Raw genomic sequence first — 25491 nt, forward strand, 5'->3', positions numbered from 1 at the left:
AAGTGCAGCCTGTGGCAAAACATCACAAAGCGGCAGCAGCATCATCTGAGGGGTGAAGGAAGAGTCACTGAAGACCAGTATCTGCACGGCTGCTGGAGCAGTGTGACACACGTACTGTAAACACATGCATGACTACACATGTGTGTCAGTGGATGGTGAAATAATAAAAGACAATTTCATCTATCCAGATGTGTAAAGTAACATTTTTAGATTGTTTTTACTCCCATAATTATTCTTAACGCTTTGTTATAAAGTGATAAACTTCTGGTGTTGTAGAATGAAGCCAAATGAAGCACAAGTACCAAAAACTGCAGTTCTTCTACTGCCCAGTGAGTCAGTCCCCATAGAACCCCGTTTTAAAATGTCCAACTTTACAGAAAGAATAAACATGTTTACAACCTGAGACGAAAACATTTTGGTGCCTATGGACAGTTTCACGCTTTTATGACAACTGTACAAGGACTAAGTGTTCGATAACATGTTTTAAATTTAAGGGCGCGGCTGTTTTGACCCACAGGTAGGCACCTATAGCTGCTTTGTTTTTCGTACTCTCATGTTGGCTGGTTTGGATGATTTTTAAGGGCATTAAATAACAAATAATATGGCTTACTTATAATTACTACTACTGTCACACACAGTTGCTAAGCAAGTTCTTGTTTTTAGCATTAGCTAATAACTTAGCATGGCATCCTCATGGCATTGGTCAATATCCTGCATGTGGTACTGGCACATTGCACAAACTTCACCTCCAATCAGTAGCTGGAGTTGAATCTTGGACACAACTGGGTGTTCCAATGATTTCAACAGGAATCAATGGACAATGATTCCAAACACACATATCACACATCAACCTGGTTTTGGAATGGATAAAGCAGGCTAATGTTTAGCTTCTGGAATAACCTTCCCAAATCCTTGATCTCAACCCTGTTGGAAATCTATAGACTGTGTTAGGAAACTAACCAGTTTAAATGGATTCTTCCAATTCTTCCTAGATAAGTAGTCAAATATCCATCCATCCCAAGAGCATTCCATAATACATTCTGAAAAGTGTTGTACGACTAATGGTCACTATCCAAGCACTGCATCATGCATCGTGCTGAAGAGTAGAGCCTCACTACTGCCTAATTCACCCTTGGTCTAAAATTGAAGCCCCAGAAGACAACTTTACAACCAATCGGTGACATCACAGCATCTTTTGAAGTGTAACAATTATAATCTCTGCACAGTTCAAACTCTCAGAATAATTTCTGTCTCTTGACAGCAGCTTAAGTCTGATAATTTATCTGAAGTCACAATAATTTCTGACCTTTGTACCCCCAGTAAATATGGGCTTGCTACTTTAAATCCAAATGATAATTGAAAAGCCTTATAGGTCTTCTGCTGAACTCTTTTATTATGCAGTCTTCTTCAACAGACAACAAAACAATGAGCACCACATTTGTATCAGCCGTTTCAAAAGAATGCAGCTGTAATAAATAGGCGAAGATATTGAGGCTTTTATTATGCAGAGGTCGTATTTCATTGTTATGCTATGTGTGACTGTTGTGGATTGATTTGTAGAGGTAATCGTCAGGAGGAGTCGGTGTATTATACGTCTGAAATCGAGAGTAATGAAATTCTTTAGGAGCTGATTGTGAGAACAGCTACCTCGACAGCTGCTGAATGAAACCAGAGCTTCTTTCTGGTGTATGGACTGACTCCTGTCAAAGAAAAGGTCTATCCAGTGTAACAATCCAACCCTGACTACAGTTTAAAACGGAGGGACTGGGAGTGAAAAGACAAAACAGGAAAATAAAACAGAGTAATATGTTTAAGGAATCCAATCCTGTTTCCTGAGCTCGGTGGGCAGCAGCTCTGAAATGAGGTCTGCTGGACAGTCAGATGTCTCAGCGATGAGTCTGCGATGGCGTGGCATTTACGAGAGCTCGTTATGACAGAGCCAGACAGGGCGAGTGCTTGTTTTTTTGAGAGCACTCAGCTGCACATTATATATTTTGAACACGGCCCACAGAGAGATCCTTAGACCCACTTTCCCTTCAGCGATGGACTGATGACTCGTGCAGCTAGCCTCATTTCAAATGACCAGCGGTCAGTCGGAATGCAGCGTGGCGTGAGGGAGGACCGATTGGGAAGAAAGTGGAGGCAGTAAAAACAACATGAATTTTGATGGGAATCAGGTGGACCTCGTGAGGAGCAGATGTAGTCTTATGACAATTGGATTATGCCTTTATAACCATGTCTTTCTGGCCCAAGTGTGACCCACATGTTCTGGCACTGACTCAGTACGAGTCTGCCAGTTAGATATTAGGTGTGTGGGAATATTTGAGCCATACCTGGCCAAGCCAATACGTGAAATAACCCTTAGCAAACATAGCATATGAATTTCGGTCTACATAACATCTGGCAGTACTGTAACTAAGCCATAAGTCCTAAAGATGTGAAGTTATAACTGGATAAGTCACCAGTATAATTTTATGTCACTTTTAATTATATAAGATAAACCAAAACAGAAAATACTGGAGCCTTGACAAGCCAGTGACAGACTGGCAACCTCTTGCCCTATGACAGCTGGGAAAGGCGCCAGTTCCATGAAATGGAAAAGTCATAGAAAATCAATGGAAGATAAGATAAATTTGGGAAATTCCTGTGTTAAAGCGACTAAAGATGTAAACACAAACACTAAGAAAATATCTTAAAAGTAAAGAAAAGCTCAAATAAACTCAAATAAATACACATAAAAAATGTAAATATATAACACAAAAGTGTCTCATTACAGTTATAAAAAGTTCCATTAAGAAAGATAAAAACTAACATGTTGACAGGACAGCATACCGAGTCCAAAACCACCAAAGGATGACATCTTCATCCATCTTTTATACACAAGTCCACAAGCCAAGTTTCAGGAAGATTATTAATTTTCCTAAGTGGTCACATGACAGGCTGGGACTGTTGTGGAAGGCTGAGTTTAGCTTATTTGTGTGACCCTCCACAACAGTCCCAGTCTTTCCCAATCGACAAGCCCCTAGGAAACATGATCTGAACTTTATTTCTCCTTAACCCTTTAAGACCTACCATAGAACCAAGTTCGCCAGAGCTTATATTATATTTTTACATGCTGTGGAGCCATTTTTGGGAGCATTTCAAGTTGCTATACATCAATACAACCATTATAGCCCAAACTTTAATAATATGTCTGCATTAGGTGCATAGTAATTACATAAATTGCAAAAAAGTGCAATAAACTACAAAAAAATTGAAAATCGTTTTTGTTTTTTTAACATATATTTCTAGTTAGAGAAATTTAAGAGGCTTATCCCTCAAAACTGTAAATACAAAAAAGTTACACAAACTAGTTTCCCACCACAGGAAATTTATTTTGAGTGTCTTCATAGTTTTATTTTTGAAATACACCAATTTTTATATACTGCAGGAAAAACGAAAATAAATATTATAGTGCAAATTTGCAAAATAACAGCATATGCATCAAAATAAACTATTTCCAGCAGTGCAATATGAGTCTTAAGCATCCCAGAAACGACACAGAAAGTCATAAAGTCAAACATAACTTTTTAAAACACATAACAAGTAAAACACAAGCTCATAAGGCCCCGATCGTAAAAAACTACATTTCCGCAAAATTACGTCACTTCCGGTTTCGGGCAGGTCATGCGGTCATGTGATAGTTCGCGCTGATGGACGTAGGAAGTGTTACAAACAGCTGATGGATCGGCGAAGCGTGTTTCTGGAATATCATGTTTTTGTTGCTGCAAGTGATTTTTATGCAGTTTTTGCAAAGCTATATGTGGAAGGAAACTGTGACCTAGGACAAGCTGATGGCATAAGATGTAAGTACAACTCCTCCAGTTTCATATGCAAAAAAAATTATTGCGCTAGCTTACTTGGTTGCAGAGCTACCGGGATTTAAAAATAGTTACGCAAAACAGAGCGTGCCCGCTCCGATCGGCTGTAAAGGGTTAAATATGAACTTTAAGTTTAATCATAGTCAAAGGACATCAGTATATCTTTGTGAAAAGAATTAGCTGACTATCTATAATTGTCAAAATGTCAAAGTAAAAAAATAATTTCTTCCTCAGAATGTACTCGTGTATGACCAGGAAGTCACTACCGTACATATATATATATAAGATGTCCTAGCAAAAGCACTCCATTTGTTTTAAAAGAATAATCATGTGTCATTATACAAACTCATTCAAACTGCAGCGTTTAGCTTCATAGCACGGTCGATTTTGCAGAGAGCATTCATCGTGTGGTTGTTCATGAATTTAATGTTTCATTGAATTTTCCATTTGGTGGATGCAGTAAGATCCAAAGTGCTTCACTTAAAGCACCACAAGTGCAGTGTGGGTAGTACCGGCAGGATTTTAACCCCCAACACTTTACAGCACTGATGGTCTGCTGAAGCTGTTGAGCACCATACAGTGGAATCTGCATTTTACATCTGGCCTCTCAGACCGCATGTATCCAGATTAAAATGCATTTTTCTGGGCTTTAAACTCAAAGATTGCTCGAATTCAGTATCATCCCCTCCCACCACCATCCCACCCGCTGTTTTCATTTTAGCTGAGCTTGTTTCAGGTCAGTGGCAGTGACTGAAGAGAGCAATGCCAATGAAGTGCTCACAGTCGGCAGCCAGCGCTAATGGCTGTGCCGCACACATCTAACAGAGGGAAAGGCTGGCCTGGAAGTGACAGGGCAAAATGTCACTGCGTACGACATTACGGAGGCATGGTCAGCGTCCATCAAGCATACATAGCTCCAGGGGAAAATAATTACAAAAATAACAGTCAAAAGCTACACAAATATAGCTGAAGCCCTTTGAAGAAATGTCAGCAGCGCTTTTATGGATGGCTTGAAATAAAATCAAACATTAAAGAAAATCAGTAATTGATTGTTAATTTGTCCTGCCTGTGGATACTCTCATGATTCACATGAGTCAGCTGCTACCAGCCAAAAAGCTCTTTAAGAACCTTTGTTTTCCCCAAACTAGTGAGTTTTGTAAAACAGCTACACCACCAGATATAAGATAAGATAGAAGATAAGATATGTCACTTCATCTAAAATAAAAAACATAATGTAAAAGATTTTACCCATTGGTATGTAGATTCCTGTTTCTGAAGCCTCAGCCTTTTGGTCAGCGCCATATTAGCTCTATGTAGAATCGTGTGGAGCTTGATAGTCAAGGCTCCTACTGGGTTAGTCATCAAGGTCTATCCTAACAGATGGGTGTTATTGTCTTAGGCTGGTGCTAGGTAGCTCCTTCTGTTACTGAGAGGAAGACAAAGTGGAGGTAGAGAGTAGAGCAAGGCTTTAGCTAGGGATTAATCACGCTGCTGTTATTGTGTATATGCTGCTGTTATTGTGTATATATTTATTTATATTTCTTCATACATTCTTATATAGTTCTATATTGTGTATTTTGTTGTACAGTTATTTTATTTTCAACTTTAATTTATATATTTTATCTTATTCTCCCAGTTAAATTTACCCTTCATTCTAATTTGTGTTGTACAGTTATTTCATTTTTAACCTTAATTTATATTTTATTCCTTCCTAGTTAAATTTACCCTTTTTAATTTTTCATATTTATTTCCTATCTTATTCATAGCCTTTTCCTTTTTTGTTTTCTTTAGGTCACGAGCAGTTGTCCAAGCATTTCACTACATATCGTACTGTGTATGACTGTGTACGTGACAAATAAAATTAGAATTTGAATTTGAATTTGATTAGTGTTCGCTAGCATTAGCCTCTTTGCTCACGTGTCATATTAGCTCGGATGCTCATCTTGGCTAGAAAAACAGACTTAAAACAAAATGTGCTAATTAGGACAAATGATTCCTTCAAGTGCCCCCTTTTTTTTTTTACTTTGTTTGACTGTGGATAGTACTGATGACTGATAGGACAAGATGGACCAGGAAGTCAGTAGCCAAAGCTATTGCTGCTTGCTAATACACCAACTCTTTAGAGTATGCTTTAGTTTTTCATTTTTAGATGGACAGGACTGTATTTGTATAAGAGGGTACCACTGAGGTGTTGCTAGATAAAGTTACTGTAGCAAATAACAAGAGAAAAAACAAGTGGAAAGAAAATTAACTAATCCAAAAGACATGCTATCTGACATTTATTTTTTAATCAGGAAACAACTGTATATAGTAGGGTGTTTTTTTTTAAGAGGAATTAGCAGACATTTGAGAGAGTAGCTAATGCAAGTGCTGGATATCTACCTTAATTAACAGGGGGAAACAAAATCCATTATGCAGAAAATCTATATTGTAGCACAATCTTGTGTTTTGTTTTGTTTTTTCAAGATTGATGGAACCATAATTGGACACTAGCTTTGCAATGGAAAGTTAGTAGCTAATGCTAAGTGGAAAAACCTAATGACTAATTGTGTTTACAACTGTGTAGCAATGCCCTAATAACATACTCTCTTTTTTTTTGTGTTTTTTGAAGTTAACATCATGTTATATTGTAGAGGACCTAAAAAATTATGTCTTGTTATTAGTTGTGGAAACCTGTCCTCTCAGTGGCAGCTTATGCAACTTATGTCAAATTCTCATGCAGCCAACATATAAATTATAAAGTGTGGAGATGTTCTATTAAAGATCAACTGGTAACAGCTTCATATTCCCTGTTCTACACCTTTGCTTCCAATTAGTGAACTTCATTACTTTGTCCAGCAGCCTGGAAAAGTTACATTGTATTGCAGACATGTTAATGTCTCTACTCGCTATCTGCCTTATCATTAACTTTTAGATTAAGGAGAATTTGGTCAGTGACCCAAATGTTAAGGTGTAACCCCATTATCAAAATTTAAACAGAGGATGGAGTCTTAGTCTGAGGTTAGTTTTAATATATGAATGAACAAAAAGTAATAACAACTATATTTTTCCAGTATGTCTGTCTCCGAAATGTGTTAATGAAATTGTTTTTATAAGCTGTATTGGCATTATGAGTTAAGGGGTACAGCAGGTCATCTAATAATCAGAGATTAAGATTGGTTGTTTGATCCACAGCTGCTCCAGTCTGAATGCCAAAGTATACTCGGGCAAGACACTAAGCCTTGTGTGAATATTAGCTAGAAAGCACATAGAAAAGACAGAAAAACACTGCTGGTATGAATGGGTGTGAATGCTTAGAGTACTCCAGTAAAATTTAACAGTACTATATAAGAACCAGTCCATTTACCATTTACTGTCAGTGAGGTGGCCCATCACTTTGGTCCAGTTGGGTTCTTTTAAAGTTTTCCTGGTACCCAGATGATGAATCCAGTGATCAGTCTCTGACTTTCCTTCAAGTTTCTGTGAGATGTGTTAAGAAAATTTTGGTTACTAAACAGTTGTCTTATTGGTTAATCCACTGCCTGGAGCGGGTTCAATGACTTAGATGAAATGGATGCTTGGTTAGGAATTCTTGTTGTCACATGTAAATGCAGTTGATTCAGAGTAGTGCAATTTTTCAACATGAAGAGGTTAATGTTGCAAAATTGTGCATTTTAAACTAAACCTTCATGTTTTCCTGAACCTAAACAAGTATTTTTGAGGCTTAAACCTAACCTTTCACCAGGGTCTTGGATTTTTCTACGCATGTCCCCATTGTGAGAAAGGTGCAGGCTTAGGTGGGCATCAATAATGTTGCCGCCTGTGCCCGTGTCCAGTATTTCCAGTTGTGAGAAGAGTCTGAAGCGTTTCCTGCTCTGTGCTACATGTGAGAAAGGGAAACTTTAGGCCCTTTTTTGGCGATCATGTGTGAAAAATGTAAAACACCACAACAAATGGTATTTGGTGTCAGCGGCTGAAAAGTCTAGCTGTATCCCAGACACCAAAATGCACCTCATGTATATCTCAGAGAAGTTAGGGTTTTTTTTAACAGCACTGCAGAGACTGAGTTGCCCACAGAGGCCAATGCTCCCTGATTCTAACCAGTGATAGCAGGATAACATAGAAAATGGTAATAGGGAACAAGATATAAAAACTATTTCCCATTAAACTGAGATTAGATTTTAAGTCATGAGTTTCACAGAGCTGCTAGCAGGGATATAACCTTACTCCCTCTGTTCAGCAGCCTCCTTGAGCACTTCTGGAAAGAAACCAAGTCAATTGAGAGCCATAGAGGTATAATCTCTCTAGTTTTCACTGGGTCTCCTCCAGGATGAGGGCTGGGGGGTTCCGGGCAGCGCTTGAACCACTTCAGCTGGCTCAAATTGATGTGGAGGAGCAGCAGCTGTGCCATAAAATGTCTATGGTTAAAATGTATTCTAAAATATTAATTATCCACAATAATAATTAGCCTTTTACATGTCCTGCAACACTTAATTGCAATTAATTTATCTCTCATTAAGAAGATTATATTTTAACAGGTTTGTTTTCTTCCTAACCACAGCATGGAGGAGACGGTGCGAACGCTACTACAGAACCAGGACTCACTGGAAGGGCCCAAGGTGGACCCACTGGACCTAATGAAAGCATACAAGGTACCAACACACTTTCAGTCACAAGTTCTTTCTTTCGGGTATGGAAGTTTCAGAAAAATCTGAAATAATGTGAAACAGACAAATTACAAACATTATTTGCAATAATGTCTTGAACTCTAACAAGAAAATAAATTAACAGATGATATTTTTCATTTACTATATAGATGAAATACACGGGGTGATTTACTTTTAGATACACTATTGATCTCACTTTAAAATTCCTTTTTTGTTTTTAATCAAGTTTATAATACATTTATGCTTTGTGTAGAAGTGGGTGGTTAATGTGGTTCATTTTCATGTGCTTGCTGGAGTATTAAAAAATATATATAATAATGGACACTTTGCTGGGATGATGCATAGTTTTAAAACCTGCTGTACGCATGGGAATATCCATCCATGCAACTGCATATGACTAGGGATCAATGAATACATTTAAAATACTTTTTCCACACAGTCTTTTTAGATATTTATGTTTATGAAAAAATATCGTGTTTATGGTACTACCAATAATGATGCAATAGTTTAGCTTGCGGGGGTCTGCGTTGTGTCTCCAGATAGATCCAAGTCCCCACAATGCAATAATTTTATTGTGTTGTGGGAACACAGAGTCACACATGCTCCAGATCTTCAGCTTTGATGTTGTTTATGAGTAATGTTGGTGTGGCTAAATGTGCAAATCACAGGAGCTAATGAACCGTATAGCAAATGCAAACAAGTCTCATAATTAGGAATCTCAGCGTTATCCATCTTGTCCTTTTCATACTTCGATCCATCTTCTCCTGTTTGAGTCAAAGCTTTTTTTAATGTTTGTATTCTGCAGTTTTATACTAATAATGCAAAGTGAAAGATGATGCATCATTGTATTAAGGGCCAGCCTCATGTGCAGGCAGTTTATCATCTATGAGTGATGCTCCAAAAAACACATTAGAGTGCAAAATGCATGAAGCTTAGATTGCTTGAACTGTGTGTATCAACCAAAACAGTGATGGGAAAAAGAAAAGGATGTCCTACACTGCTACATATACTCCATGTATTGTATGTTATCTTCTTCTCTCAGCGCTCACTTTAGTAGTCACCACAGTATTTCTAGGATCTTTTTGTGTCACAGCATCCCCTGCATGCCCTCCTTCACTACATCCATGAACCTCCTCTGAGGTCTTCCTCTTTTCCTCCTCCCTGTCAGACCCATATTCAACATCCTTTGTTCAGTATATCCTTTATCCCTCCTCTGCACGTCTACAAACCATCTCAGCTTTGACTCTCTAAATTTCTTTCCAAATCCTCAAAACCAAAGAGTCTCTCTGATGTATCTATTTCAAACTTGTCCATCCTGGTCAATCCCAGTGAAAGTCTGAGCATCTTCAGCTCTGCTTCCTGCCACTGTCTCCAAACATCTACATACAGTACTTTTATATTCTATGTTGTAAACTCCATTTACTCTGTAACTGAGTATCAGTAAAATGATGAGAACATCACAGAGGCAGCTCAGCTCTTTTTAAGGTCTTAACTTATATCCACTGAAAGTGTGGGAATTATTTTCTCTGACATGGATTATCACTAATCTCAGACTAAATACTTTTCCCAGTTGAAGTTTAATTGAAAGTTTTCATTTAGTCTAAGACTATGCTTGATCCATGACTGGGAAAAAGGCTAAGTGCTACTTATTTCACTGCTAAATCTGTTCTAATACCATCTAAAGAATAGGGACTGTTTACTACTAACATGTTCTTATTCCTGACTTTCCTAGAGTAGTTTTGCATGATTCACAGTTCAGAATAATCCTTACATTACATAATTTTCTCTGGGATCGATAAAGTATTCTGATTCATACCATAATAATAATAAAATAGTAAAACAGAAAAACCATCTTAAGTGTTGTCAAGAGCATGTCAAAGCAACAGGAGGTAATATAACTCTAACCTTGAAGAAACGTTGACCAGTCCAGTCCACATACAATAACACATTCTGACATGAAAAGAGGAGATAAAAGCCCTTTTTTTTGGAGACTATTTTTTAGGGGCACATTTGTGGTGAAGAAAGTGGAGAGAGAGATGGAAGGCACAAACTGTGGTCATGTGGCATACCTGCTCACCCACTGAGCTAAACTAGCATCCCAAAGGTGCACACCTTTGATGCTGACTTTGTTCGTGTCTAAATGCAGAAACTGAGTCTTTGAAAATCTTCACTGTGGCAGGAGTTTGTGAAAAGCTCAGTTTTCAGTGTCCAAAATGCCGTTCATGTGTCGACAAAAGTCCACAGCACACAGAAAAAGTGCCAAAATACACGTGTACGAGTACAGACAAACCATTATAGCCCCTCCCCCTTTATGCCAACTTTATTCTTATTGGCTGCGACTCGCAAACAATATGTGGGTGGAGTTTCTGTGCCCATAGCCAAAGCTGTGTGCCTTAAATGACCATAATAGAGATATCTCATCTCTATGACATCATAGAGAGCCAAGATTGGAAAAAAAATGTGTGAAACTGAATGTTTAGAGCAGTGTGCCGTCTGAGCTTTTGTCTCACAGGGATTACGTCTACATTCTTTGACCTTATTATTTTAAACCTTAGCCATGTTTAATATGAAAATCCATCCCAGTTACAGGTAATATGAGACAATCAAAAAGGAAAAAGCACAGTGGGTCTAATTTAAGTGTAGATAAATGGTATGGAGTTCCCCAAGACTCCATTTTGGAGCCTCTTCTTTTTAATGTCTACATAATCCAGTAGCCTAGAGCACTAGCTGGCACATTTTAGCATAAATAATAGAAGTTTAATAAATCTTTGAAGTGAAGCAGAGCAGCTTTATTTATGCAGTGGCTGCAGCTCTCAGTGTGCAGCTCATCAAGATTTATTGCTCTTATAACTGGAGCTTTATGGAATATGGAGCATTTAGTTTTCATCTCTTTGTGACTCCAAGGCATGCATGTTTGATATGCTCTCTGCTTTCCAGGACAAACTCCTGGAGGAAATGTGGAAGCAACAGGACAGTCTGGAGGGTCCCACATCTGCCACACCAACAACAGAGATGTCCACCTCGCCCGAGGCCGGTGGTGGCGACGGCGGTTTAGAGGACAATTCAAAGGACAGCAATCCCCTGTTGGAGCGGCTCAGAGCGCTCGAGGTAATAAAGTGGATTGCACGGTCCAGTTCTTAGGCTTCGTCCACAACTTTTCACTTTCACCATGTCAGACTGAGAAATATGTTTAATTAAACATATTACATTTGATGGTTAGAAATAAACAGGTGGCATTGGATGAACATAACTCTGACTGCTGTATCTTTATGTAGGAAGGGTTATTGAGTAGGTGTTAATGGTTGCAAAATTATGTGGTTGTAGGCCACCCCTAATGCTTTCACCGTGACCGGTTAAGAATATAAACTATGTGTTAGTTTTTCCCACTCTCAAAAACAGTGAGGTCAACAGCAGGTAAGCAGATTGTGCTGTTATAGCTTCAAGATGCCATTCACAAGGTGTCAGACAACATTATGTGGTGATGAAATGTAAAAGTGTTAGCCGAAGCCTAGGGTGCTTTACATTATTAAAGAAATCAGAAGAAAAACTCAAATCTCCCAGAAGCAGGGAGCATTAAACACATAGTTTTTAAATGTCTATGTTATTCAAGTCAGCCTCTTAACACAGAGTTCCTGCACCATTATTAAAAGAAAACGAAAGCAATGCTTCTTAAGACCTTACGCCATAAGAACCCAGATCCATTTCTCCTTTAAATTATATAGAACATAAAACAAAGCAACCACGAGATTCACATGACACTGAAGTTAATTTCTTTGGATTTCTGACTTCTGGGCAGAAAACACAAGTAATGTGAAAAAGTCACTTGAATTTAGGATTTTCAGTAATTGTCAGCAGGGTTTCTGTCATACCCAGCAGCTGCTGGCCCTAAAATTAGCATTAGTTCATCTTATTTTCCTGTTTTAGGAAAGCCATTTGATAATGGCGCTACATTTTTTTATTTTGGTAGGTAAGTCACATTTATATATGTGCTATATATATTCAGCTGGAGCTGAAGAAGTTAAATTTGATGGGTGGTGCATAGTTAATTGAAAACAATTAAAACTAGGTGTTGTAAACCGTTTGGGTGGGTCATTATGTGGGACACCACAGAGCCTGTGGACAATAATGGAAACAGTTCAGTTTCTCTGTGATTGTTGAAGGTTTTTAAGTCCTTGTATGAGCACTGCTGATAAATAAAGTTAAAGACAAAAGTGGCATCGTTGGTTTTCTTGTGTTATAAATAATAGTTTTGTTGATCTTTACAAAATCCAGAGTTTTACCAATAGCGGTTTTCACAGATAAAAACAAGATGAAACAGTGGTTGGAAATTGAAGCACAACCAGAATTACCAAAGCTGCGATCTCATTGCCTCTGAAATGGCTGCTTTGAAGACAAGACCAGTATTGCAACCAGTCACAGTCAGCCGCCATCTTCACAGTGACTTTGGTGAGTCCGAATGGCAATAAGATGCGTTCGTTCTGTCAGGCTGGCAATTACATGCAATTTGTTTGTGATAATAAATTATTAACTGTGAAAAATTGGTCAGTTATCTGTCACTTATCTGTTTTCATCTTTTGCAAATCTGTTGTCCAATCACATCCAAAGAAATTACCATTAAATATAAAATCACTACTTACAGCCAGAACCACAGATTCTTCCCGATAGTGACAAATCTGCTGCAGTGTGGGAGCCCAGCAAACTTGCTATCACCTTGTAATAGAATGATGAGTTTGAGCGTGCTGAACTATCAACCATCTAGTTTTCCTTGTCGTAGGGTGGTTGCCATCCTATTTTTACTCTAGTGCGACTGGGTTATTGTGTAATAGTAGAACTATTTTAGTAGTATAGCACCCCCTAGTGTTACAGACCATGTAATTACACCCTAAAATAAATTTATTTGATACGGATTTACTAATATATAGAAATTATAGTCAGTAGCAATATTTTTAACCAATTTAAAACCTATTTAAAAAATTTCCTTTCATTTCAAAATTTAAGACTTTTTAATGACCCATGGGAACCCTACATTAACTAGGTTACACGTTACCTGTTCAGATTTAGATTTAGGGTCACATTTTTGTATGGCATTTTCAGTTATTTCGCATATTCAGAAGGAAATCTTGTTGTCCAATGGCATGTACGAGACTTTAAATTAACACATAAATCTTCTAGTTTCTGAAACTATGCTTTTTTAGCATGTGGACAATGTGCAGGCATAACCCTACCCCTACATGGTTTGCCAGTAACCTGGTGGATGTTAAGGGGTAAATTGAATTGCTTGCAAATGATAATTAACAGCCATTATATGTTGCTCAGAGCATCCAAGTCTGTATGGTGCTTTCATTTTTTTTAAACAGTGAGCAAAGCAGAAGAAAAACAAGCACACACATCGTGTTTTGTAAGGCCTCTGTCCATCTTTGAATAGGACAACAAAAGAGGCTCTATTATGTTGAAGCGCGGTCCTAAGGGCACAGAAACTGCAGAAGACAAAGGAGTTATTCATATCCAGGAGGTGATAATTAAAAGGCTGCCAGGGTAGTTAACATTTGGAGTCAGTGTTCCAGTGAATGTACAGTGCACCCCCCCACCCCCCGTTACATCTTCCCTGCTGAATAGGTCATAGGACTCGCCATCTGCTGAGATCTCGGGCAGCCATTATTGATGGAGCTTATATCCACTGAAAAGCCTCACAGAAGAAAAACAGAGAAAAAAAAAGAGTGAATTCACTCGGCTTTGCTTGTGTTGTTCTGTTGGCTGTTCAACACAGTCTCACAGCAGTCCATGAAATACTCATGAAATTTAATCTGCTGCTGCTTCAGGGATACAAATTCTTCTTTTTAATGGGGTTACTGATCATACATTTCTTTCTTTTTTAAAATTTAACAGTTTTCAAAGTTTTAAATTTTTTTTAAACCTGTTGTATCAAGAAATGACTTAAACAGAAGCTGTCTGACAAATTGAAATAGGCAAAAAGATCTGAAAAAGCAACACATCTATCAGTATGGTAAGGGTTATAAAACCATTTCTTAGTCGTTGGATTCCGTTGCACTACGGTGGGAGCCATTATCTACAAATGAAGAAAACTTGGACTGGTGGTGAAGTGGCCACAGGAGTAACTGGCTGACTAAAATTATTCCAAGAGCACATCAACGAGTCAGGAGGTCAAGGTCACAAAAGAACCCAGAACAACATTAAAGAACCATAGGTTTATCATGTCTCAGTTAAGGTCAGAATTCATGATTCAACAATAAGAAAGAGACTCTGCAAAAATGGAATCCATGGGAGAGTTCAAGACAAAAATCACTGCTGACCATAAATAACACAAAGGCTCATCTCACATTTGGGAAAAACCATCCTGATGATCCCAAAGACTTTCAGAAAATATTCTGTGGACTGACAAGAAAAAGCTTAACTTTTTGGAAGGTTTGAGTCCCATTACATCTGGATTGTAATGGGACTCAAACCTCATACCAGCAGTCAGACATGGTGGCGGTAGTGTAATGGTCTGCGGCTGCTTTGCTGCTTCAGGATGACTTGCCGTAATTGATGGAACCATGAATTCTGCCTTTTACTGAATTCATGATTCTTCTGAAGGAGAACGTCCAGCCATAAATTCCTGCCTTGAAGCTCAGCTGCTCTTAGCCTATGAGGCAGGACAATCATCTGAAACAAAACAGGAAGTCTGCCTGAAACCAAAATTTGAGTGGCCAAGTCAAACCCTGGAGGTAAATAAGAATTGAGCTTGAAAAACCTCAGATGTAGGTCGAGGCTGAAATAAAACAATTCTGCAAAGAAGATCAGGCAAAAAATTCCTCCACAGTGATGTGAAAGACTTGTTGCCAGTTATATTAAATGCTTGATTACAGTTTTTGCTCCCAAGGGTGCCCCAACCAGCTAATAGAGGCCAACAAGGGGGGCGATTACTTTTTCACACAGTTTGGATAATTTATTTCCTTTAACAAATTAAACTGCTTTCTTTATTAAGTCAAGTAATCTTTGCATGGCATAAACATTTGTTTGGTGATCTGAAACATGTAAGTGTGACAAATATGCAAAAGAATAAGAAGTCAGGATGCTGGTGGATACTTTTTCATAGCACTGTACAGTATGTGTGTCTAATTTTGCATCCAGCATGAGTTTAGTGATTTCCGGCATCAGTCCATGCATGATTTGCAGTGATATTTTAGTGAAAGTTAATTTTCCTTGGTAATAACCTGGTCAAAGCCTGTATAACGAGTTTGTCATTAATGATGGTTTTTTAAAATAAAAGAACACCTTAAATTGCATCAATTTTCCTGCCTACTCTGATGACCCTAAATGAATGATTCGGAGTGTGTTTTTGTGGCTTTCACGCTGTTGCTTCTTCATGGTGGCTGCCTTTATTTTATCCACATTGTAATTAAACTTTAATGTCAAACTGAAGAGTGAGAGAGAGATGCACATTAGAGAGTTTTCAATTTAGGTTCAAACTACTTTCCAGTCATTATGGCACACTTGGGCACCTTCCACATAGTCCGCCACAGAAAGTAAAATATTTGCTTTGAAAACCTCCAAAAAGTGAGAATATAAATAATAAAAACAGAGTGAACGGACTTTCTTCTAACTGAGGGGAACTGCTGAACTGCTCAGCTCCTCCACCAAGTCTGAGTTTTCAGTGAAAGTTGACAGTTAAGTCTGAAACACTGATTGATGTGATGGTTTCTGCAGATCGAACAAGTTAACGGTGCACAAACAAGGACGAGGGAGCCCGACTGTAAGCGCGCTGCCAAACATTTACAGCTTTGCAAGTGATTTATCTGTACATGCAGGATCACTTTGTGGGGGTTTAATATGTTTCGCAGATGCAAAAACAATTTATTTCAAGCCAGATTGATTGACACCTATAAACTTTTTTTTTTACTTGCAATCTACACATTGACACATTAATCCATCAGGCTCATTTGTAAAGATGGTGTAATGCAACTGCAAGAGCAAGTGTGAACTCATAACATAACAGGCTGAAAGACTCAAAGTACAGTACCAGAACTTGCACACGCACAAACGCACAGCTTGTATTTGCAAACACTATAAGACATGCATAGGACTGTATGTACTGCGATACCAGCAGATATACTTCATGCAAGTGTAACGTGAGGGTTCACTAGATGGTTCGGAATCTCTCTGAATAATTAGGAACAGCAAGATGGAGACGGATAACTTTTTAGCAGCCGCGTTACTCTCAGCACACAGCAACAACAACCCACAGTTCCTGTGTGCCGCACCCCATGAATAATTCACTGGCCTCTCAGAAGCCAGGAAATCTTATACTCAGATCAAAACAGGGAAAACAACCAGGTAGATATAACACATACTTATTACATGTTTGAACATGCATGTCTAAACATTCAAACATGTAAACATGTAAATATCAAAACACGTAACCACCAAATAGCTACATAGCTAGCTTTATAACCTTTGTAAACACCTCTTTGTATATCAAATTAGATTTAAATTTACTTCTACACTTTACACAAGTATCAGTATAATGACAATTCAGTCCAGTTCAGTTCATTTATATAGTGCCAAATCACAATAACAGTTGCCCAGTTGCCCAGACATGAACTTTCCCACTCGTGGGACTAATAAAGGTATCTTATCTTATCTATCTTATCTCAAGGTGCTTTGCATTATATATAAAAAAAAAAAACCTTCAATAAGATAGAGCAAACCCCAACAATCAAATGACCCTCTATGAGCAAGCACTTGGGGACAGTGGGAAGGAAAAACTCCCTTTTAACAGGAAGAAAGCTCTGGATGAACCAGGCTCAGGGAGGGGTGGCCAACTGCTGTGACCAGTTAGGAGCGAGAGGAGGAAGACAGGACAAAGACACACACTGACACAGCCAAGCTGCACAAGACACAGCAGCCAATGCCAGACAGATGCTAAGTTAGAGCTGGCTAGCTAGGATTCATAGACAGTATGAAAGATGCCACTCAGTGGTTATGAAGCTTCAAGATGTTTTGTCCATCGCCATCTTGTTCTTTAAACCAGGTGTGACCAGCGAGTCTGACGGGTGGACTTCATTTCTAAGTTGACTTTAGCCGGCGTGGCTTCCTGTAGATGCTTTAACCAAACAGGGAATTTAGGCACTTGGAGCAGAAAGTCACAGATCCCTCTAACAGTCTATGTGAAGGACAAAAGGTCAATGTGACCTCAGTCCTCTTCCAAAAGAGTCGGGGGATGTCTTATTTATTAAGTTAGTCAGTTTAGACTTCAATAGAAAATGAGGGTTTAAAACATGACAAAGCTACCTAACCCACATTTAAATCTCCAAAGTTCTCATTTTAAGAGTCAAGTAAACCGTTTCCTCACGCCTGAAGCCAGTAATCAGCATCATTTCAGCTGCTGAAATACTGTGTTGTTTACCTCTGCCTGCTGCACAGGGATACATGTGGTGTTGATCTGTGTGGGGCGAGTTCTTCTTTGAACTCTGTTCATTCCTGTGATCAGCCATTTCTGTGATCTTCTGTGAACTTGTTGTTCCGAGGAGTTGCCCACAACACTAAGTGAAAACAAGCCAGCTCAGGTGGCCTGGCCTTTCAGATTTACAAGAATAATCACTTGTGTAGAAAGTCGCCCGCTGAGTTCCCAGAATGGTGTCGGGCCTGAACCTCTGTCAGTAATTGAATTATAGCTGAGGTACCTCAGGTCAGCCTCGCAGACACAGTGAGGGTCTGCAGGATTAAGTTGGGATGCCTGAAATTTAAGGCATCGTTCATTTACGACCATCTCTCTCCAGTGAAACCAACAAATCCAAGTGCTTCAGGGAGAGTACTGTCTAGATAGACAACTCACCTCCATCCAGAGAAAACAGCATCAAGACCTTTAACGTTTCTCATAGTTCTATAATTAATCACATTTTCTATCCTACATATTTTTGTTTATTTTCTTATTTATATGAGTGCGTTCAGAAATTATTAATGCAGTTTGCATGCGTGCGTTTTGTGTCTGCAGGCAGAAAACTCGGCTCTGTCGATGGAAAACGATAACCAGAGGAAGCAGTACGAACGCTGTTTGGATGAGGTGAGTGCTCCCACACTGCAGAAGATATACAGCATGTATTTACAATGAAATCACACTTTTATTTTTCATTAATAATTAAGGCTTATAAGGCTTATAATTAAGGCTTATATTTGCACTGATTTGTACCACCAAAAATGGTCATTCTCCAGTAAATGGCATTTTTAGGGTCTGAAAAATTTAGCTGGTATACAGTACCAACCTACAGTGAGTCAGTCCTCATAAAACCCTAAAAAGACTGCACATAAAAAACAGAAGTTTACACCGTTACACGTTTAGTTACGAGATCTAATGCTGGCTAGCTTGATAAGCAGGCTGCATCCATAGACTGTACTGGACTGTCCATAGACAGACAAAGTCATAAAAGACATAATGAAACTCATCTGTAATTCTTATCAGGTCTAAAAATGAAATAAAAACAACCTGAGATGAACAAAAGCACAAGACATATGACACAGAGTCATTTATTGAACAGTAATCAAGCCAAAATGCAGAAGTAGGTGTATGGTAGCAGAATGCTGAGGACGACAGACATCAGCAGTGATGCCCAATCAGTTCTGCAAAGGGTTATAAGGTTCTTTCCAAACAATTTGAAGTCCATCATTCTCCAGTGAGAAGGATTGTTCATGAGTGGAAAACATCAGGACAGCTGCCAGTCTTCCTAGGACTGAACGTCCCAACTAATTTATCACCAAGGTCGGAACAATGTAACGCTCAGAGAAACTGCAAAAAACCCAAGACATCAATCTCGGACTCAGTTAGATATATGTAAACTTTAAAGGGGCCTCCCTTGGTGGAAAGCAAGTTAAGAAAAACCTCCTTGTGATTGCCCTGCGTCACCTGCAGGTTAATCAGCTTATCTGCAAGCACTGCCTGACTATCCAGTGTTTGCAGACAAGTCAGCATCTTCCAGCCAAACTGTTGCAGCTAAACCCAGCAACCTGCTAGTGATCAAAGAAATTCCAAGGAAGTTTTTCTCGCAGCACCACGTACCTGTTTGCAACCAATTTCACCTAGCAATGCCCAGCAACCACTCTCCAACCAATCAGGGGATACCATTTTTCTGAACAGGTGTGTGTGACCGAGGCCTGAGTTTGTCCTAATGCTGTGGATGCCCTGTATATACTCTGGATGCAGCTCACTGTGGTAATTTACATGTTGTTTTCACATCAACAACCTTTCCAATTCCAACCATCCAAAAGGTAAATGAATGTAGAGAGGATTATTTCTTGGAGTGTAAGATGAATTACCCCCCCCCCCCCCCAAAAAAAACCCCCAAACAAACAAAAAACTAAAATGTCCACACAGTGCTGTCTACTTCTCAGGACTCCGACAGTCTTGTGATTGTAGCTACAGCAGGAGACGCACAAACACACTTTGTTTATTATGAGCACTGGTGGAGTCTACAGAGGGATGCCCAGATCTTTAATTGAAGTAGACAGACAGCAGAGCTCCTGGCGATATGAAGAAGTGAGTCTCGGCGTTCAGGAGCACAGACTCTCACCTCTAACACGACAGTGCCACTTTAGTTTTTTAGCAGCCTTCGCTAATGGGCTTGGTACCATGGAGATTGCTGCCCATGAGAATCTGGCTGAGGACAGATATTTCAGAGTTTCTGCTGTGGGATTAATTTCTCTGCTACCGCCACCGCTTCTGCTGCTTTTCAGTCTCATTATGCAGATGATTTTTTTTCTTTTTTTTGGGGGGTGGGGGGTGGGGCATTGAGATGGTTTCCTGTCATCATCTGAATGAGCTGAGGCAAGGCGTTTTGATAGAAAGATGAAAGAGGTGGAGGGAAATAATTTTGTGGCCCACATACAAAAGAATCAAAACATACTTATTATTCCAGTGCCAAGATATATTGTATGCCTCCACTTCAGAAATCAAAATAAGCAGGAAAGAAAGCGTTTCAGATTAGTCTTCTTCTTCTTTTTTTAAAAATCAATCCATACAACTGAGCTGAACTTTTTCTTCTTCCTGCAGAAATTCACACAGAATACAGAATGAAAAAGTTAGGACATCAACATTAACCATGTGTATATTTTCTGTGGTCAGACATGCAGTAACCGCGGACAACAGCTGTGTGGTTTCAACGAGCCCGACTCTGATGCAACGCCATGTCAGTTTGTCCTCACGGCACCGTCCACGCCTCTAAATCCTCATTTTTGAACTTTATTCTCGGTCGTTTTACAATCTCTTTGCATCTCAAAGTCACAAAGTTCAACTCTTAAAATAATGACCAAACTTTTTTAAACACATTGTTCCTTCTCGTCTCTTTCAGGTGGCTAATCAGGTGGTCCAGGCTCTTCTCACGCAAAAGGTTTGTACATTGTCGGAGCATTACGGCTACCGTAGTCAGGAGCCTCACGGAGTAATCCGAGACCAAACTCCGCTTCAGGTCCCAAAGTCAAACAAACACTGCGGCATCACTGAGAGTTAAAAACGATCTAAATTCTTTCATCTTTAATAAAATGATCAGTGTGACTGCTTTACCAGGTGTAACAATTAAGTTGTACATCCAGGCATCCATGAAAACAAAATTTATTAGAGTTAGAAGTTAGCAGGAAGTTAGCTCGCTAGTTTCCACCTAATCATGATATACCATGTTCTGACTGAGAGATTTCTGGAAAAATTCAAACGTACAGCTCTGCTATCACTTCCAACATAAATGAAGAGAGAAAACTAAACAGAAGTGACGTTTGTAGTGTTACTGAAGTTAGGCTAACTGGTATATAATTATGTGCTCTGTGATCGCTAGCGACACAGCTATGTGTTTATGTTTGCATAACATAAACACAGTGAAGCTGTAGGATGAACGCTAACTTTTTTCTACTCGATAAAAGTTCAGTCAGGAGAACAACTGAGATAATCCATCAATAATACGAGGTTAGTCATTAATATACTGCAACGACACGGGAATAGAGCATCTGTGAGAGAATTCAACATTAAAGAATGAATGATACGGAATTGGAGGAAGCAAGAAGAATGAGTTGAGTAAAGTTTGACTTATCTGACTGTTTTGTTTCGCTTAATGCGCCTTATGTATGAAAACAGACCCGTTCATTGACAGTGCACCTTATAAACCGGTGAGCCTTGTGGTCCAAAAAATATGGTAAATTACACCAGGACCATTTCAGAAGCAGTCTTTTTTGAAAATGTACTCCATTCCTGCTCTGTGCAGCTCTACACAGGCTCCTTAAAAAACAGAACCAGCACTATTTTAAGCAATGACAACCTGAGCTCTGTTTCTGGGTCTCTGCGGCACTGAAATACTGTCTTGAGTGGACACGATTCGATTGAGCACCCGCAGTGGAGTCAGAAAGAGACGCAGCCACGCCCAGGGTATTCTCAGGCAGGCTGCACGCTGTATGCTCTGTTTATTATGACTGGATATGTAAAGTGCTTTGGGGTCCTTAGGGACTAGTAAAGCGCTATACAAATACAGGCCATTTACCATTTATCATCAAATATTCTCATTTTCTCTTTGCCTGGTCTCGTTCCTGGACCCACTCTGTGGCGAAATCCTGTAAACAACCCTGGCAGAAGTACCCTGTCATGACCAACAATGCTATACACAGAAAGTCTGATATTTAAGTAACATATGAAGGGTTTTGCTGTAAGTTTATGTGAAGAATGGTCACAGCGGCTGTGAGAAATTGACTATAGTTTATAAGTATACTTCATGCGGTATCATGGGGGTTTCGCCACCTTAGCCCCCCTCTTAAGTCACACCTCTGTAGGTCCTCCTTTCCAGGTTGCTCATGTTTTCGAGCACCATCATGTGCATCTTTAGTTGAATACACCGTCGTTCCCTGTGGCTGCTAAATTAGCATCTGATTTACGTGTATGTCTCTGAAGTGCCACCGTCAGTCGCCGTCATCTGTCCATTTTGTATTTGTTTCCAGGACCTCAAAGAGGAGTGTGTGAAGCTGCGGACCCGTGTGTTTGACTTGGAGCAACAAAACCGCATACTGAGCGTGCTGTTTCAACAACGTGTCAAAATGTCCACGACTCCCGTCTCCCAGGTAGGAGCTCACGGCGCCGCGGATACAAACACAAACTGACAGAGCTAGCATGCTCCAAGGCTGTTTGAATTTTACATGAGCAGCGCTTAGGGTTGCCAACTCCCTGAAAAATAAATAAGGGACACCTCGTGGCCAGGGCCGGGCAACCCAGTTGTCTTCACCCTTCCCAGTGTGGTAGCTCTTTTTTTGTGTGTGAAATTATTTTTTAACCATTTGACTTGAACTTGATTTAAGCAGATGCATATTCTTTGTGATATGACCATATGGGAAACAAATGATCATTTAGCCATTTATTTTTAGCTCACAATGACAACATTAACACAGTAAAACAGGTCTCTTTCTTAAACAGAAGCCTGTCATGCTTAACTTTTGAGAATATAAGTAAATCTTTCTTTAAAAGAACTCTGTCCTACTTAACTTAAAATTATATAAATTAATAGAAAGCAATAGAACGAAAAATATTCTTGTAACAGTGCACATTTAGTGCATTTAGTACAGTTGGCTTCAGTTGAGGTATTATTTCAGCTTTTCTAAAGCTAATCAGCTGCTCCTGTTTGTAAACCCACTTGTTCCCATGATTACGCATCATAACTCATCATCATTATTCATCTATGTATTACTTTTATGTATTAGTGATCTATTTGTTGTAATCATCTATCCTTGCTGTTGTTTATTACACAAAATAAATTATATTATTACACTTCTGGCCACATAGCCCTGATATTCACTGCACATGCCCATATTAACCTTAACCAGAGGGTTTAAAAAAAACAAACCAGTGTTTACATACCATATCTGCTTCTGCCATGGCCTGGCGGACAAAAAATTGGTAAAGGGTTCCCCGAGCTTTCATGCCCCTCATGTTCTTCATGTGCCCACCAATAGAAGCATGCCTATGGAAAAAGTGCGCCAGCACACAGTGCAGTGCGCTTTATAGTGCACTTTTCCAGCCAGGTGTTTTCCTTTTCCCATTCCTCCCTGTACTTTTGCAGCCTTTTTTTTCTTTCTCTGAGCGAACAAACATTGCTGCTCTAATGCTGGGCTCACACTGTGCGATTTTTGGCCCATTTTGAGCCGATTTTTGAGTCGTGCGACCGATTTGGTGATCAGCCCGATTTTGGCCTTCATCGTGCGTCGTGTAGTATACGTGGGGTAACGAGAAGCGATTAACACCTCACGACCAGCTCCCGATCATCAATCGCTCATGAGGGTGTCACCGCAGCTGCTCACGCGCAAACACGTAAACGTCGGTGAAAAAGACGTTGCAGCACAGCTGTGCAGCGTGTGATCTGGACACAAGCGATGGAGGCACAACTTGTAGAACTTTGGAAAGCTCATCCGAGCCTTTTCCATGTGGCATCACAAAATTATCATGACCACAACAACCGTGAAAATAGTTGGATCTACACTGCTGCTCAATCACAGCTGCCTGATCAATGTTTTTCATTAGCAATTTAGCAAAGTTGATGTGGTGGTGTGTCTGTGTGAGTGAAAGACAGAGAGAGCGAGCGACAGATTTTCTGTTATAACCTTCATTTTATGGACGCACAGTGTGCCGTCCGAGACTTGCACCGCAGTGTCGGCGTTTGTTTCCCTGTTGGCCATGCTTGTTGTTGTGGTCATCGGTTGTCTTCCGGTATTTTCTCCGTAAGCGACCTTTCCTCAACCAATGAGATGAGCGGTAATCTGACTTGTCATACTCGAATTGTCATAAGTGTGCTGTCAGCTCATTGGTCACAAAGCAGGAGAGGGGCTGGGAATTATGTTTTCAAACAAAGCGTTAATTCCATAAACATTTATAGACTACTTTTGATTCTCACTGTATTACGGGACAAAGTGCGTCCCTTATTAGCTCAATACGGGACGTGTACTTTTGTTTCTAAATATGGGACGATTCCGTTTTTTAAGGGACGGTTGGCAACCCTAGCAGCGCTCCACTTCTAAAGGTTACTAACTTTCAGCGAGGACCACAAAGACAGAGAAACCCGCCCTGGATGTGTTCAAATGAACTCACAGAGAGGTACAGCGGGTTTACAGCTGGATTTATATCCTTCTTTCTGTCCTAATTAGTGTCGTTTTTGTCATGGCTTCATGCTCGAGTGCACTGTACGTCCTCAAACAAGGATTACCGGCCCTTACCCTTCTCTTCTTTTATGCTAATTATGCCAGACTTTAGCCTAATAGTGAGGCAGACCTCTCACACAGCTGTGGCAGGAAAGTAGTGGTGCAGAAATGGGAGACAGAGGCGAGCATGTTTTTCTAATTGGAAAACTCCTGAGGTTAAAACCTTAGCTTTTTTTTTTTTTTCCATTTTTTCAGTTAGCTGTGATGACAGTTGATTGCTCAGTTTGTTGACCTCCATCGCCAGCTGTACTGTATAACTTCAAAGATGCACATAAACTTCTTTCATGTCGAAAATGACTAAAATCTTAAGGTCTTGCAGTGATAGACCCAAAGAGAATCATAGCATGACTGTTTTAGCTTGTTAGCTTTTAGCAGTTAGCTTTTATCAGCAGGTTTTCATCTTCTGCACAGCTTTTAAAAATTAACACAATAAGCCAGCAACACATGAACACAGAGGGGTTAAAGGGCAACTATTGGTCTTACTTTCTTTAGGTAGTCTCTAATTTTACTCCAACTGAATTCTAATATTACTTTTTGTCACCTGGAGGCATTAACCAGCAACTTAAGCTAATACATTAGCCTAGATAAGGCGGGGAACACGAGGATCACAGCAATCCCAAAATTGAATTCTGTATCAAAAAAACAAAACTGAAGTTATAGCAGCACAGTAAAGTTCAATAGTTTGGTAATAAATGAAAGAGTTAACCCTGACAGGAAGCCTTTTGACTAACAACCCCTGCCTCACCCGGCCAATTAAAAGTGCCACCTGCATCGGG

General features: G+C 39.5%; 1 protein-coding gene across 1 annotated transcript in view; it reads left to right on the forward strand.

Moving 5' to 3' along the window:
• The first annotated feature begins 1061 nt into the window (after nucleotides 1-1061).
• Nucleotides 1062-25491, forward strand: part of LOC146616540 (nck-associated protein 5-like) — an 89349-nt gene continuing 64919 nt past the window's right edge. Inside the window, exons 1-6 of the mRNA XM_085374315.1 lie at nucleotides 1062-1093; nucleotides 8401-8491; nucleotides 11444-11614; nucleotides 18501-18569; nucleotides 20848-20886; nucleotides 22472-22591. Of these exons, the coding sequence (XP_085230441.1) occupies nucleotides 1062-1093; nucleotides 8401-8491; nucleotides 11444-11614; nucleotides 18501-18569; nucleotides 20848-20886; nucleotides 22472-22591 (522 nt within the window). The remainder of the gene's footprint in view (nucleotides 1094-8400; nucleotides 8492-11443; nucleotides 11615-18500; nucleotides 18570-20847; nucleotides 20887-22471; nucleotides 22592-25491) is intronic.

Source organism: Diplotaxodon limnothrissa, linkage group LG16 (assembly GCF_057381915.1).
Source record: "Diplotaxodon limnothrissa isolate DT_005_m linkage group LG16, D_limnothrissa_male_GT1.1, whole genome shotgun sequence".
Classification (NCBI taxonomy): Eukaryota; Metazoa; Chordata; class Actinopteri; order Cichliformes; family Cichlidae; genus Diplotaxodon; species Diplotaxodon limnothrissa.